We start from the raw sequence: 17,065 nt of genomic DNA on the forward strand, positions 1-17,065 counted from the left end.
AAAAAAAAAAAAAAAAAAAAAGGGGGGGGGTGCAGGGGGTTCTTGTAGTAAGGCTCTTCAGACAGATTCTTACTGTGCTCAGAATTTCACTGTGTGGTCATGGGCCTAAATTATTCTGCAATTTTGTTCAGTATTAAGAATATATTTACAGGACAGTTGAGGTAACTTATATTTGCTTGGTGGGGTGTTTTTGTTTTTATTTTGTGTACAGTTTGTGAACTGCTGGCTAACTTAATGTTTATCCTTAAGGCTGTAGAGCTGATGGAGAGAAGTGAAATGCCTTGCCAGGCTCTAGTAAGAATGCTTGCCAAGAAACCTGGTTGGAAGGAAACCAATTTTCAGGTAATAATTATCCTTCAATAACTAACAGTCCATTTGTGTTACTTCAGTTAGAAAAACACTTTAGCTTAAAAACCATAGTTGCATATGTATCACTGCTAGCAGTCCTAGCATAGTGACCACAGTTGTATCTGTGTCAATTACAATATAAATTCTGAAGTTAATTTTTATTTCTGCTTAGAGTTRAGACTTAAGGAGACACCATTTGAAGGAAAAAAATATATATATATTAAAACATGAATAACATCACAAACATCAAGGAAGTTGCATAACAAATATACATTATATGTTTCTTCCAGGTGATGCAGATCAAACTTCATATAGTTGCGTTGGTTGCACAGAAAGGAAACTTCTCCAAAACGTCAGCACAAATTGTCCTAGATGGTCTTGTAGACAAGGTTGGTGATGTGAAATGTGGGAGTAATGCAAAAGAAGCCATGACAGCAATAGCAGAAGCATGTCAGTTGCCATGGACTGCTGAACAGGTGAGTAAACAGGAAGAATGTTCTTCCAGTAAATAAAGACAGAAATATTATGTAGGGTGTTCTTTGAGTCTGAGGAATAAATCCCAAATGTTTAGTTTTCTGTGTTGACTAAAACAGTGATTTGTTTGCTCTCAAGATATCTCTTGAGGCAGAAGTTACGTACAAGTTACTCCAAAAGAGGAAATAAGGAGTAATAGATCAGTGACTTACTGAAATATTGCCAAAGCAGGTGAACATCTGTCATACCAGTATCTCTGGCTGCCTTTTGGTACTTTCATAACTTATGATTCACTTCAGTTGCAGTTGCATTCTATTACTGTGGCGTAACAAWTTTTTCCTTGCATATTGTCCCAGCTGTCTTCGTTTAATTGCACTGCTCTGTCTGAGCAGGTGTTTTCATTCTGCTATTACAGTGCTTTGTCACCTGGGCTGCTGGTGAAAATTCACACTTATTCTCTTCTGTTACAGGTTGTGGCTATGGCTTTCTCTCAGAAGAATCCTAAAAACCAGTCAGAAACTTTGAACTGGCTCTCAAATGCAATTAGAGAGTTTGGCTTTTCTGGGTAAGCCTTTTGAGTAAATTGCCAAGAGAAGCTTGAATGAAAATGTTTCTAATCTAGGACACAGAATCTGTTCTTCTATGTTAAATTGGTCTTGAAGAGTGTGACTGCAAGTGTATCTGAACTTTTGTTTCTAAAACTCTGATGTTAGCCCTTTCAGGTGTTCTTCTAGGTGTTAATGTGTAAAGAAAAGTATTGACATTAGTAATAGGATTTTGTATCAAATATTACACTACTACTAGATGCTTTATTCATCACTATGCCTTCTCTGAAGAGCRTTGTTTTACATGCAACAGAAGTGAGATGGACAAGTAACTGTGGTATTACACATCTGTTGTTCTCATTCTACTTGGATGCACTTGCACCCTGGTGAATTGCTATATTTTTATGGTTAAAAACAAAGTAAAACACACACAGAAAAGTACATACCAACATGCTTATTGTTCTCCTAGGGAGAGATTTTGAGGCTGATAATGGGATGATGTCTTAGCTAACAAAATGGCCATTATCGTATCTGGAGCTATGAGGGGAGGAAAAAAATAAGTTCCTTGTCAGAACCCGGATAACATTCCTTGACTTTTTATTTATTTATTTATTTTTTAAGCAACAGTCTCTTAACTGTGGTTAAGCGTATGTGATACACTAATGTATAGTTTACTCATGAGGATAACATTTCTGAGCAGTAAAGTCTTTAAATACTAATTCATTTGACTACTTGGGCAGTTACTATGCCTGTTGGAGTTGTTCTGCTATTAAATGGATGGTCACATTGCTGAAGCCTGGTAAATAAACTCTTTTCTTCAGTGACATTTTACATGTTAATGTAAATAAAAAAAAAAAAAAAAAAGTATTTCCACCAAGATCATTGTCATCTTGTATGGATGTGTTACTAAACAGCAGTGTTTGGGGCTGCGCTCATCTTTTCTTGTTGTGCAGGGACACAAAGGAAGCTTCCATGACTGCCAATCTGTTTTCTCTTGTACTGAATTCTGAGGTGATACAAGAGATTCAGTAATAACTTTCATGTCCTTGTCTTTTAAATTAGTTTTTGAAGCAACTTGTGCCCTTTTCTGGGATATCCTGATACAGATTAACAAAAAAAAGTGTATCTTTTCTTATATGGCTGTGTGATAGATGCCTAAAATGATATTAGACATCCCTCAGGATTTGAGTCCTAGCAATCATGTGAGTGATGTAAAGTAAACTTTTCAGCCACAGTACCAGCAGTCTTTGATGTAAACTATCATATGTTCCGTGGATTTTCATAGTAGGTTATTCCCAAAAACGGATCTTTCTGTAGCTATTTAAATAGCTACCATCTATACTGTACCTGTGATATTATTTTACAAGTTCTAGTATCTACTGCTTTTAAGTTGTTTATTCTTGTTGTGATTTTTTTTCTCATGTTGGTGCTTTCTGCATTGCATTTCATGGAGATGTCTTTTTCTTGTTGTGTTTTTTTTTTTTTTCCCTCCTCCCCTCTGTAGACTGAATGTCAAAGCTTTCATCAGTAACGTGAAGACAGCTCTTGCTGCCACTAATCCAGTGAGTAAATTTAGGATTTTAGTCCTGAATTTTTATCAATCCTTAATCTGAAGACTAAATGTTTTTGTCCTCTTTCTGGCAGGCTGTAAGGACCTCTGCCATTACCTTGCTGGGAGTCATGTATCTTTATGTGGGACCTCCTTTGCGAATGTTTTTTGAAGATGAGAAGCCAGCCCTTCTGTCCCAGATAGATGCAGAATTTGAAAAGGTAAGTAGTACTCTTGAAACAAAGTATTGTTTATACTACGTGGAAACTTCAGTAGCTGGAATCTGTAGCAAATTTGTAGTCTAAACCATATTTTTGTAAGTGAAGTAGTTTTTGGAAGGTTATTCACCAAAGTAGGTGCTAACTCATATGTATATGTGTATGTATGTATGTGTATATATATAATGTCAATAGTCACTTTTTTCATGATAATCTTCAACAAGTTTCAGTTCTTTTGGAGTAATGTTTTAAAAGTCCGTTGCCCTGTGATAGCATATTTATATTGTGCAAGTGTCATTATTTTTTTAGTATCAAATGAAAAAGTCTTAACTACCTGTTTCTGACTTGTATTGCTTGCAGATGCAAGGGCAGACAGCACCAGCCCCAACTCGTGGCATTTCTAGGCACAGTGGGGGCAGTGGGGATGATGGTGAGGAAGAAGAACAGGAGGATGTAGGGAATGATGTTGTGGATCTCTTGCCAAGAACAGATATTGGGTAGGTTTGGATTCTACAAACTGAAGACATACTTCCAGTGCAACATATAACCCCAAACTGTATTTATAAGCACTTCCTCTTTGCAGAAATCCATGTTGTTAAAGCATAACTCAAATACTAAAAGACACAAAACTAGGGAATTGGATTATTTGCCTTTCTTCTTTCACAGTGATAAGATCACAACTGAACTAGTGTCTAAAATTGGAGACAAAAACTGGAAGATCCGGAAGGAAGGTCTTGATGAAGTGACAAGCATCATTAATGATGCTAAGTTCATACAGCCAAACATAGGAGAACTTCCAGGTGCTTTGAAGAGTCGTCTCAATGACTCCAATAAAATCTTGGTATGTAACTCAAAATCCTATTTCAGTCACTTTCAGCTTAGAACTGAAGACARGATATTTCTGAGTTCTTAATCTTGCATATGACTCACATCCATCATTAATTGGAGTATCTGTCATGAAATCAACAGTTTGAAGCCAGTGAATTGTGTGTTTCCAGATTGCATACTTGCCTGCTTTTCATAAAAGTTTGCTGTTGTGTTGTAAAAATGCCTTCACAAAAGGGTAGAGTCAGCTTCTGTACTCTAAATGTAATGTAATCAAGAAAAAAAAAAAAGCACCTCCTCCCCCCAGCTTGAATAATTACTCTGCTTGTGGCAAAAGTGACATGAGTCCTTTTTTGAAAATGTTTTTAATTGACCTTAATTTGAATCCACTTTTAACATAGAGGAAATAAATTTTGCCTGTGTGTTGAATTTAAGGTCTGGAATAGATATTGAGCAGGCATTCTAAAGTAAAAACCTAAACATACAACAGTGTTGCTCTTCCCCATGTGACTTGGAGCTTTGAGCACATGATTTTTAACAGTAGTTTATTTAAAACCTTTTTATTTATGTGCAGGTGCAACAAACACTGAGCATTCTCCAGCAACTAGCAGCAGCAATGGGCCCAAATATCAAACAGCATGTGAAAAATCTGGGTGTTCCCATCATCACGGTCCTTGGGGATAGTAAGGTAGGACGCTAATAAAGGCCTTTCCTTTTTGCAGTTTGCTGTCTGAGCTATGCCTGAGAGTAACTATTACTGTTTGGGCTTGCTTTTGAGAGGTGAATGGTAAATAAAACTTCTTTGGAAGCTTACAAAACTTCTTTGGAAGCTTACAAAACTTCTTTGGAAGCTTACAAAACTTCTTTGGAAAAGTTCTTACCTAAAGCTTGTATAATGTTGGTGTTGATCTTGGCAAGATACTTTGTCAAAATCAAACCTAGAGCCACGGGAAGGAGAGCTATCTGAAGTAGGGGAAAAGAGACTTGGGCAGATGCTGATGTTTTGTGCCAGAAGTCACAGGCAATTGTCAGAGATGGCATACTTCAGATATCTGTATCTGAACATGAGTAGGAAAAAGAACAGGCAACAGGTGAACAGACTCAGGCTGGAAGTCCTGCTGGCATCAGAAGCTGCCATTTGGAAAGTTGACTAAGGTGTGCATCAAAAACTAGATTTCTACCGTGACATTTTCTTGTTGCTGGTGTCCATAGGAGAGAAAAAGATGCTTGACAATGTAATTTCGTAAGTCTGCATTGCCATACAGGTTGAGAAAGAATTGTCCCATCTGTCCCTCCCCCCAGTTCAGTCTTGCAGTGGAGCTGCTAAGACATTAAAAGGGGTTCTGTTGGAGGCCAAAGCTCATGCAGCTTGGACTGGTATTGGTCCAGCAAGGCAGCTTCTGAGCCACGGTGTGCTCATGAATGTGTCAGGTTTTCTTCCTCCCAGATTTGATGGAGCTTCTCATCAGTATCTAGGAAAAGGAAACTACTCCTGTGCTTCAGTACCATGGAGCCTCCTTCTTGTAAGGACTGCATATATCTGAAAGCAAGAAAAGCTGGCTTCTAGCTTACAAGCTGCGGTTTTCATAAGCCCACTAATGAAAAATCAAAATGTATTATACTTTAGTGACAAGATGTGTTGATTTTAAGTGTGCATCATCAATATATGCATGCTGTGCTAACACTTTCCATGTTTATATCCTTGGTATTTGCAATGTATGCATTGTCTGTTCTCTGACACTTTTTGTTGAAGGGGCAAAACCTCAAATTATCCTACCTAAGAACTTCAGTAAGACTTGCTTCTTTTCACGTCACAAAGCTTGACATGTTTGTTTGCAGCAGTAGGAAAGACTAGTCCTGCCTGAATACCGCTTTATAAAGGCATTTGATATTGGAGATAAGCCAAGATTGCCAAGAACTGCTGCCGTGGGTGCTGACACCAATGAACTTGAAGATACAGTTGAACAGCACCCAAAATTTAACAGTCCCTTCTGTTGGAAGCCACATTCTTGATCTTTGATAGTAGAGGACAAGTATTACACTGGTACTCTTTGCAACTCATTGTATCATTTAGTTCCTTTCCCCCTTCTAGGATCCTTCTCTGAAGATCCTCTTTTCAAACAAAACAAAAAGTCCCAAGGTCAAGAATTACAGGTGTTTGATTTCATGGGAGTACGTGGTGTGGGGGAAGTTTCTTAAGCTTAGAATGGAACAGAGACCCCTTATTTAAGCTGGGGAGCTTTTGTTACCTCTACTTGAAGCCTGAAGCTGACTGATGGAACCGCAAGAATGCGGACTTTAAATTGTTGTCTACGATTTCAGCTTTGTTACAGTATTGAGAATATACGCTAGCTGTAGAGCAGCAATTGTCACATTTACGAAGACAATGAATCTGGATCTACCTATCCCAAAACTATGGGAAGACTAGGACTGATCCTAGGGCTAGATAAAAACCATCTTAGTTCAAACTGTTTTCTCATTAGGAGTCTTGAACTGAGACTGTATGTGATTCAGTTTCCTGTTTTATTCACAGTCTAATTATCTGAAGAAACAGCAAGTTCCCTTCAGTTGTAAATGCATGGTTTAAGGATGAGACCAACTGTGATTATCCTGTCCTGTTACAAAAAAAGCATAATTCCAGTGTTACTTGTAATCACTGTAGTGCTCACAAAGGACTGTATACTCATTCAAACATTGTTACAGTAGTAACTTTTCTTGTAGTACTGCAAGGTTTACCCAGTTGCTAGAATTTTTAAAGATGAAGAGAAGGGCTCCTGTTTGAGCCCTCCTTCCAAATATTGACCCAGAATCCATTGAACAGTTTAAGGGAGGCCCAACAACTTGTAGCATGAATCAAGACAAATGAAATCTGGGTGATGGGAACCCTTTTAGAGAGCCTGGTAAGCATCTATTTGCCCTCTGGCACATGATTTGGATTTTTTTCTCAAACAAGTGTAAAGATGGGACAACATATTGGCAAGAATGCTGGTTGCTTTTCTAGATGCATGCTTGAATCAATCAATTTTAAATGCAAAAGTAACCCAGTAAAGCTAAATGAGCTCTATTATGTCATCAACTTCCTTCAAAAATTCAGCCTACRTAGGAGTCTGGCCTTATGTTATGTGTATACAGTCATGTCTGTAACTGTCAACATTTTGAAGAACTGTGGCTGTGAAGTGTTCCATTTGACTTCTCCTAACTGCACATCAGCTGCTTCAAAGAGGGGGGCTGTTGTAGAGTCTGGCTTGAAAAAAAGGTGGAGACTGAAATTGTGTAAGAATAGGGGACTCCTCTATTCCTGAGATGACTTTTGCTCATATGTGTCCTAAATAAGAGTGCCCTGAAGCTGATAGCAGATTCCATAACCCACTTGCCTTGCTTTATGAAGGTACTAAATCTATTTTAACCATTATGTAAATCATTAACTGTGTTATTTAGCTTTCTGATGAGTTAGACTCCCAAATCCTTATCAGTGAATGGCAGCAGGTACAAAGTACTTTTAAAGATGCCTTTAGATTCTTAAAAATTGATAGTAGATAAACATAGTGTCTGATTCAGTGACTTCTACATCCAGTAGTGTCATTAAAGTTAGCTTCTTCTGGAACCTAGATCTTTTCAAACAGTGAACAAAAATAGTCTTTGAAGCGTGTGATAAAGTTTTTCGTTTAACTGAAAGGATGAATCTGGTACCTCTTCTACTGTGATCTTCTGACTCGTCTTTAGGATTATTCTTCCTAAATCTTGTTCTTGCTACAGAATACTGTTCGTGCTGCTGCACTAGCAACTGTGAATGCCTGGGCTGAACAAACTGGCATGAAAGAGTGGTTGGAAGGTGAGGATCTCTCTGAGGAGCTCAAAAAAGAAAATCCTTTCCTAAGACAAGAGGTAAAGGCTTCTGTTATGTAAACTTCTCCTTATGTTCATTTAATCAAAATAACTGTATTTGCTGTGGGCTATGTTTATCTAAGCAAACTGAAATTATATAAAGCTACCATTACATGAGTAAACAACAAGTAACTCAGTGTTCATACTGACATAGAATTGTTAAACCACAAAAGGCTAACCAAGCTGTCTTCCAGCATGATAACGAATTCAAATTTCAGTGCTGCCCAAATAAAATTTAAGCCTATTTTGATCAACCTTTTAAGAGCTAGTATGTTTTCCCTCGAAGTAACCRCATGGTCATGAAAAACAGAACTGAATTGGAGGCATTAATATATTTGAGGTTAATAAGGTGCAGCTTATCAGCTGTGCTACCTGGTTCTGATGTCACTTTCAAAAAGAAGAAAAGGACTGTGAAGTCTTACCAGACCAGGCTCCAAGTTTTAAAATAGCTGCATAATGACATTCTGTATTCAAAAAAAACAACCAAACAACTTCTTACCCCCTCTCCCCCCCACCCCGACATTAAAGTTGATGTTATTTAAGGACTTTAGTCTGAACAAAGGTCAGGATTTCCTTGTCTTTTTCTCTGGGGGGATGAGGACGAGGTTCTTGCCTTTGTGTAGGAGAACATAAAGGACTACTACTCAGGCTCTTGTGACTTATGCTAGATATTCCAAACATCAGTGAGCACTTCTTGATGAACAAATTTTATCTGAACTTTATTTCAGCTTCTTGGTTGGCTGGCTGAGAAGTTGCCTACCCTCCGTTCTGTTCCTTCTGACTTGCTTTTGTGTGTGCCTCACCTCTATTCCTGCCTTGAAGATCGAAATGGGGATGTGCGTAAGAAGGCACAGGATGCCCTGCCATCCTTTATGATGCATCTTGGCTTTGAGAAGATGGCAAAAGCCACTGGCAAGCTAAAGGTATTGCTGTCACTAAGATTAGATAATGTGAGCTTGAATAAGTAGGTGTTAACAAGTCATAGTCAGTCTCGTGACATGTTGTCTTGAGTCGTGTAAGTTTGTCTACATTGTTGGTGGGGTGGGAAGGGGGCCTGCTAATTAGTGTCAGGAGACTGAATTGGAGTCTTCTACCTCAGAAAGACTACTGCCACTACAGGTTTATCACTTCAGAAACTTAATATTTATTCACTCTACTTTTTCTTCCTGGGGGGAAAAAAAAAAAAACCAAAACAACTACCTGTAGATAGCTTCTCTACCAGTTATAGACCAGCTCTATGACTTTGACCACACCTTTATGATTGTTTCTAGCAAGTGGGTGTATGTTATGGATCCTTGAGAGCTGAAACACTGTTATGTCTCTCCACTAATTTCATATGACTGCTCACCTAAAACAAACTGTAGGTTCACCGATATTCCTCATAGGTCTTGTCAGAGATACTTTTAGATAAGTATCATGGAAGATGCTAAATAGAGAATAGCTTGTTTCAAAGTACTGTCACTTTCCTTGTATGTGGCATGTATTAGTACAGTGATCTTTCCATATTTATCACCTTTCTTTTTAGCCAACATCCAAAGACCAGGTGCTGGCCATGCTTGAGAAAGCCAAAGCCAACATGCCAGCCAAACCAGCTCCTCCTGCTAAAGCATCTTCCAGAGTGGTAGGGGGAGCAGCTCCAGCCAAATTCCAACCTACATCAGGTAACCTCTCTAAGTTCTGGGAAAAGACTGAGAAAAGGGCGGTGTTCTTTTCCCTAAAGAAGATACATAGATGAAAGGACACTTTAGTGTTCAGTTATGTTTCCTTGAGAGCATTGGCTCCAAAATTGACACTCTACGAAGGGGTTTTATTTGCAGGAGCAGAATATGGGAATTAATGGATTAGATTCAAATTGTAGTATTAAGTTTGATCAAGATGGTAAGTTGATTATCTGCAGTGAAGAGCTTCCAGTTGTTTATGGATGATAGTAACTTCTGTATGTTGTTGTGGAATAGGTTGCTTCCACAACAACCTATTGAGAATCAACCTGTTTTGAGAATAACTTTCAGAAAGACACTCTTTAGGCTATCTCTGTGGGCTGGTCTGATAGTAAAAACAGAGCTTCATAGGTCCAAAGATTGTGGTACCTGTGGAGCATTTACCCTGTTATTGTGGAAAATCTCTGCCTTAACTTTTTGTTTGTTTTTATGTGGATGCATTTTAGAAGATTAATTTGAGTATATGAACAAAAATGAATTAAAATCTTAGGTTTTCTCAATTTCTGTATCAAATGAACATGTATTGATTTAATGCTTTTTAATTCTGAAAATGTATCCTTGCAGAGAATCATTTGATTAAGTTTGCAYTTACTTGAATTGCTTTCTTGAGTGCATGTGTGCAGGCAAGCCTCTAATTTTATGCATCTGTGTCATGGCACTTAAGCTTTGAGGTTTTGGGGGAAGTTTTTTGACACGCCAGCGGAAGAAAAATGATTAGCAAAAGGAGAGAAGTTGAGCATAGTTAGGGTTGCAGTTATATGATCCAGTGAATTTTGCCTTCAGTTTTGGTCTTTGGTTTTTCTTGCAGTTGAGTCAACTGCAAATGTATGTGTTGTTTTTTTGGTTTTTTTTTTTTCTTTCCACACAACTGTCGGTCAGCCTCTCCTTGAGGATATCTGTGTGGTAATGAGGCTAAAAGACCTGGCTTGAGGTTTTTTAATAATATTAATCTGACTTGAGCATAACAAAAACTAACCTGGCAAACTTTAAAAATTTAATCTGGATCTTTTTCCTAAGGTAGTTCACTGTGGGGCTACCAGAATGCTTTTGCTGATATGAGGGAGGGGGTAACAGGATCGGGGGCAAGAGGTCATAAGAAGCAGTTTTGCTCTCTTTCGTCTAGCTTGCCTGCTCAAACTGACAGTGCAACTACAGCTTCAGACATTAGGGTGTGTAGGTGCATTTTAAAATTGTTTTGATAGTGACAAGTTATCAAACTGGGACAATATCAATTAATATTCTTAATTATCTTAATTCTGAAAGCTTTTGTCTGCCATCACACAATTCAAGGAACTTCCTTTATGCATCTAAAATCCTCATACCCCTGTGTGATCATAAGAATGTTATTGTCTCCATGAACAATCTTTTCTTCTGTGCTTTGACTGGAAAAACTGCTGACCTAAAATGGGCTTGTTTGTAGCTTTGAAATGGTCTATTGTTTCTCCAGGCCTTGCTGAAGATTCAGGGTCCAATACCATGGAATCCAAGCCTGATCCCAAAAAAGCCAAAGTGGGAGGAGCATCTTCTAAAGCTAAGGTATGTTGATTCCATAGGATAAGATTCATATGAAATCAGTCTTACTAAATGAATAGTTGTAGTTTATTAATCTATTACAGGTAGAAGACTATAGCCCTTGCTAGGAACTGCTTTTACCAAGAATCTTTATGCTGGTCTAAGTTCTTAAATGAGAAGTGTTCCCATATTATCTACTTAATCACTATTTTCATTATTGCCTATTTAGTCCTAAAAAGGCTGTGTTGTCACAAATGCAGATTTGTAAGCTGCTTATTCTGTGCTCTAAGTCTCCTTGGCCTCCTTGATTTGATATGGCTGAGAATTCATTCTTACCATTGCAGTTCCAACGCTACACTTCAAACAGTTATTTTGAGCCTATGTACCAAAGAAATTCTTACCACCCTTACAGTATGAAGGGTTCTGTAGCACAAGATGCAAGAAGCGAAGGAAGATCCTTAAATGTATAGTAGTAGCCTCAGCTGATTGCATCATAATTGTGGTTAGTTTCTGTTGTTACAGTAAATTTTTTTGCTATCAACTTTAAAGTTTGTCCTATGTATATAATTAAAACAAAYAAAACACTGTTCTCCAGTCCTGTTGCCACCATTGTCTAAAGTAATGCTGTAATTGGAACAACTGATATAGGCTTAAATTCACGTCAGGGGTGAACGGGACAAACCTTGAAGGATTTGTAACTTTGCCTAAGTCGATGTAGTCTTCTATCAAAAGTCTGATGCTAGAGTTAATGCCTCTGCTGAACACATAATGAACCTGGAATGCTAACTCTTAGGAGTAAATGTTATTTGTCTAACTACAAAGCCTTTTCTGTGGCCTATTTACAGCAGTCTGCTAATAGCAGTATGTCCAAGGGCAATACCAGCCTGTCCAAAGCTAATACAAGCCTCAGCAAAGGCAATACCAGTCTGACAAAGAGCAAATCTATCAAACAGGTATCACATTGGCTCTTAGGGATGTGTGTGGGTGACTGGTGCGCACTGGTTGAGTGAAATGTTATATTTCACAGGATACTATTGCACATGCTGTAGTAGGTTTTGCTTCCACAGCAGCAGAGCACATACTTTTAAAGTTCTAATCAACTTTATTCTTCTAGCTTCTGCCTGGCTCTTGTACACCTCAGCAGCATGAGGTTGGGTGGTATCTGATGCTTGTGATTGCTTGGACTGAGGCATATGTGTCTTGTGATGTCTCCTAATACCTTGCTTTTTTCAGGGTGTACAAGGGAAGAAAGTACCAACCAAGCCTAATCTGAAGGAAGATGATGATAAATCAGGTCCTATTTTTATCATAGTCCCAAATGGGAAAGAACAGCGAATGAAAGATGAGAAAGGTCTGAAGGTGAGAGAACTCTGAATGTGTTCACTTATTGAAGTTAGTGTAGTGTTAGTGCATTCTTTTACTTTTGAATTTAGAATTTAAAAAGCTATGGCTTGAAAGTGCTAGTCTCTATCCATCCCCTGGATAGATTGACTACCGACTGTTCCAGTTGGCTTTCACAGGCCCTTAACTCTTCTACTGTGGTGTTCCTCTGCTGCTTTCCAAATTTTGTGGGTTCATATGCTCTTGGGGGAAAAAAAAGGCCTTTTCACAACTTCTAAGAGATGGTCCTCTGCTGTAATATATCAACTTTTTATATGAAAACAGTTGACTTAATTTCAGATTTTTGGGATCCAGTGTAAAAACTTTAATATAGTTATTTTGAGCAGCCCCTCCTATCAAGCTTGCTTTCTATGGGAAATACTGTCACTTAAAACATGCACTTTATTGATTACTTGCTAGTAAATAGGCCTATCTGTAGCTTAAAACCAGCCACTTTAAGTAATTAGTGGTAATTGGGATAATAGCCTCAAGATAACCACTCAACACTGTTTTCTGTGTAAGCAGAGATGAGTAAGCACCACTGCTTCCATTTTTCTAATGCAGTCCTTTGCTTGTTGACGACGAGATCATTTTGAAAACAGATTCTAAAGCAGGATTAAAAAGGTTGTAACTTGCAGACTCTTTCAGGAAGAAAGTGTTGCTTGCTTTGAGTCCCAAATGCTGCCTTCTATAGGTATTGAAGTGGAATTTCACTACTCCCCGTGACGAATATATTGAGCAGCTAAAAACTCAGATGTCCAGTTGCGTGGCCAAATGGCTACAGGATGAGATGTTTCATGCAGACTTCCAGCACCACAACAAAGCACTGGCAGTTATGATTGAGGTGAGTTTGGACTGTGGTAGCAGATGACAATATATAGAGTTATTGTCTGCCATGAAAGAACCTGTTTCAATTAAAATTAAATAGATGTTCTCTGAAAAGTCAGGGGTCATTGTGCTGTGAGGTTAAAACTGAAGAAATATAGAAATATTTTTCAGGGGAATGATAAAATTATTAATATTGGTTGTCCCTTTGGAGAAGGGGAGATCAGTTTGCTCACTGAAGACTTCTCTTTGAATTTCAGAAAGCTGTGTAAGTTATGAGTACTTTTGACTCTAGAAATCAACTTATAAACATAGACCATCTTATCAGGCATAGCTTTTCCTTATTCTCTGCTCTTGCTCTTGACCAGTGTTTCACTTTGCACAACTTTTTTTTCCTTCTTCTTCTTCCTCCTCCTCTTCTTTCCCTTTCACCTCAAGCACTTGGAGAGTGAAAAAGATGGAGTCATCAGCTGTCTGGATCTGATCCTGAAGTGGCTTACCCTGCGGTTTTTTGATACCAACACAAGTGTTCTGATGAAAGCACTTGAATACCTTAAATTGCTTTTCAATTTGCTGAGTCAAGAAGAATATCACCTTACTGAAAATGAAGCATCCTCTTTCATCCCGTATCTTATCCTGAAGGTAATGTACATTGTACAGAAATGAACTTTATTTTTCGTGAGGAATGTAGCAGGATGTTATCTAACACTGTAGAAATCTGTTCCTTCAGAATGTGTTGCATATTTACCATTAAAAGAATTCACCAAGAGGGGTTTTTCCCTGAGAATGACCCTGGCTTCCCTAATGTTATTCAGACTAATCACTAATATCAGGAAACTTTAAAATTTTCTGTATTTCTTCCTTTTATTTATCTTTTTTTTTGGGGGGGGGGGGACTTTCCACTTCCTCCTAGGTAGGAGAACCGAAAGATGTTATCCGCAAGGATGTGCGTGCCATTCTGAACAGGATGTGTCTCATATATCCAGCCAGCAAGATGTTCACATTCATCATGGAGGGGACAAAATCGAAAAACTCAAAACAACGGGCAGGTGGGAAATAGCATTATGAATTGGGCAGCTTCAAAGTAAAAATATACACTTGTCAAAAGAACTTTGAAGTTGCTTTGTTTTTGACCTGGAAAAGCCAACATAACATTTGCTGAAACTTGAGATTTGCCTGTATGTAGCACTTTATGCAAGTGCATAACACTTTGGAGATCAGATTCTAAGGAAAAATAATCTTGTGTGTGTGTGTGTGTGTATTTGTTGCACCTTTCAAAGAGAAGCAATGGGAAAAATCTAGTAAACTGCATATCAACATTCAGATTATAAGCCTGCCTTTTAAGTAGGTTCACTGTCTTAGTGAAACAGTACTTGGGAGAATTTTGATAATAGTATTGTCCGAATGACTAAGGGAATCCAATAATAATTTGATCAAGACTTTGAGAAGAAATGTCTCTATGTTGTACATCTGCTTCACCTTTATTTCAGAAGTTATTTGTGGTATGATGTTTGTAGTTCAAACAGCTCCCTAGTCACCCTGAGAATATCTCATCCTGATATAACCAGCAAGTTAAATTCTATGCATAATACAGCATTGCAAGCTTGTAACTGTCCAGACGACTTAGATGTGAAACAGCTGTAACATTGCTCATATATGGTAATGGGAGATATTTGGGAGAAGGGTGCAAGGATAGCTGGCAGCTTTCAAATGCTGTTGGTTGAAGTAGTTTGAACCTTTAGTTTACTACTCATCCCATAAATCACCCCGAGTATTTCTAATGAGGGAGGGAGAGAACTGCCTTTCTGTCACCATATTTATCATCATGACTCACTTTTCTACAATGTCTGTTCAAGTTGTGCGAGAATCACAAAAATAGGAGGGCTTTCTTCCCAGCAATTTTAAATTTAAATGTGCATACGTGTTATTTTCTTCCTTTAGAGTGCTTGGAAGAGCTTGGATGTCTGGTTGAATCATATGGCATGAATGTATGCCAGCCAACTCCAGGGAAAGCCTTGAAAGAAATGGCAACTCATATTGGTGATAGAGACAACACTGTGCGCAATGCTGCACTGAACACCATTGTCACTGTCTATAATGTTCATGGTGACCAAGTGTTCAAGCTGATTGGAAATGTGAGTGTACCTGGAAATAATGATTTTTTTTCTTTAATCCTTACACTTGTGTAGGGGATTCTCACTGTTTTGCTAGTGGTTGGTTATGGCACCTTTTGCTGTTGGAGTCAAGAACTTTCTGTAATGTTGGAAATAACCTGCTACGACATAGATCCTTTAAAAGTTTACTGGTTAATTGCTGATTATGGGATTTATAACTTGGATGTTCATGAATGAAAAACTGAAATTGAAGAAATGAGCAAAACACTGATCTATTACAGGAATTAAATTTGTTTATAAAGAGTAACTTGCTTTATAACACTGAGATTTGGATAAATTAGTTGGCCAAAAAAGGCTAGTTGCTGGGGCTCCATCAAATGTTTTTGTTTAGTAGTTGAAGTGTGCTAAGCTTTTTGTTTGCTTTAGTTTATTCCACTCCAGTGCTTAAGGTCTCTGTCAGTACTGTGTTGCTTTGCATTGCTGCTTTTTCAGTCTCTAGAAATCACCTTTAGTAATGTCATATAAATTGCAATAAAAGTTAAAGATGACAAAATTCAGCTTCCAAAATAAACTTTACTTCCCGAGCTTCCAGCAGGGAAAAACAAGTTCACTGCATCGTCTACAACTACTGTGCCTAAGAGATTAAGTATACTGAATTTTTTGGCATTGAAAAAAAAATTAGGTAACCTGAGTTAAGAGCAGTTAGACCTCTTCTACCAGAGAGATTATGAATTTGGAGAACAGAATAAGAAAGCTAGCCCTTAAAACTGATATGAATATGATATATATGTCAGTACTAGTTTTTTGTGTGTGTGTTGTGATCTATGCCATAGTACCTACAAGTGGTTGGAGGGAATCTTTTATGGAGTACTATGTGCAGGGAAACAAGGTTGCCTTTTTTTGCCCTTCCAGCTTCCTGAAATAATTCAGGTTTTTGAATTATTTTGCTATCTGTTATTTCCTCTGGTAACAATCTCCATGAGAATTAGTACTGCATTTTCTTTAGCATTTTGGATTCCTGTCTTATTTTAACTGTTCTTCAGAGTGAAGTCTCTCTCCTTCTCTGAGTGTTACATTGTAGTCCATATACCTTCAGATTATAAAGGTTAAGAAAAGAACTGTAGTATTTGAGTGTTGAGCCCCTTGTAACTGTGGCTTTCTAAGCTTTGAAATAGTCCACTTAGTTGCAAAATGCACAGCTCTTCATGAAGCTTTCCAAATTATAGAGATGCTTGAGAGTACTTCCCAGAAAAACATCAAGCCTACTTCTGTTCAAATGCAGTTATTGGTAATCCTCAGTCCTGTAGGTAAGATGATAAATATGATTWTTTTTTTTCTTCTTTCTCTCTTCTTGAGTGGAAAGTTCAGTTGGCTTACCTTGTGTTCAGGTTGAATTACAGCTACACTGAACAGCCCCACTGTAGAAGGACCCTGGATTCTCTCTTTAATGGCAAAACATAGCCTGGAATATTGTATAGAAAGTGTCTTTAAGCTATTTTAAGGCAACACAAGCAACAATTAGAAGCACGTGATAGTGCTAGGGTTTGAATTCAGACAACTTTTTTCTTGGAAATAAGGGGCCTGGAAGCAGCTGTGTTCAGTATTAGAGCTTGGCAATATGGCTTAATTAGCTCCTGAAGAAGCCTCTGTCAATCCAGAGTGACTCGGGTAG

General features: G+C 38.0%; 1 protein-coding gene across 4 annotated transcripts in view; it reads left to right on the forward strand.

Moving 5' to 3' along the window:
* CKAP5 (cytoskeleton associated protein 5) overlaps positions 1-17,065 on the forward strand; it is a 52,389-nt gene that overhangs the window by 25,224 nt on the left and 10,100 nt on the right. For all 4 annotated transcript variants that reach the window (XM_026082377.1, XM_026082378.1, XM_026082379.1 and 1 more), the window contains 17 exons: positions 250-342; positions 639-824; positions 1,293-1,387; positions 2,872-2,929; positions 3,012-3,137; positions 3,495-3,631; positions 3,801-3,975; positions 4,534-4,647; positions 7,716-7,844; positions 8,573-8,767; positions 9,370-9,505; positions 11,010-11,098; positions 12,308-12,433; positions 13,149-13,298; positions 13,718-13,921; positions 14,193-14,328; positions 15,221-15,414. In XM_026082377.1, the coding sequence (XP_025938162.1) occupies positions 250-342; positions 639-824; positions 1,293-1,387; positions 2,872-2,929; positions 3,012-3,137; positions 3,495-3,631; positions 3,801-3,975; positions 4,534-4,647; positions 7,716-7,844; positions 8,573-8,767; positions 9,370-9,505; positions 11,010-11,098; positions 12,308-12,433; positions 13,149-13,298; positions 13,718-13,921; positions 14,193-14,328; positions 15,221-15,414 (2,343 nt within the window). The remainder of the gene's footprint in view (positions 1-249; positions 343-638; positions 825-1,292; positions 1,388-2,871; positions 2,930-3,011; positions 3,138-3,494; positions 3,632-3,800; positions 3,976-4,533; positions 4,648-7,715; positions 7,845-8,572; positions 8,768-9,369; positions 9,506-11,009; positions 11,099-12,307; positions 12,434-13,148; positions 13,299-13,717; positions 13,922-14,192; positions 14,329-15,220; positions 15,415-17,065) is intronic.

This window comes from Apteryx rowi, unplaced genomic scaffold, assembly GCF_003343035.1.
Source record: "Apteryx rowi isolate R43461 unplaced genomic scaffold, aptRow1 scaffold_574, whole genome shotgun sequence".
NCBI classification, from domain to species: domain Eukaryota; kingdom Metazoa; phylum Chordata; class Aves; order Apterygiformes; family Apterygidae; genus Apteryx; species Apteryx rowi.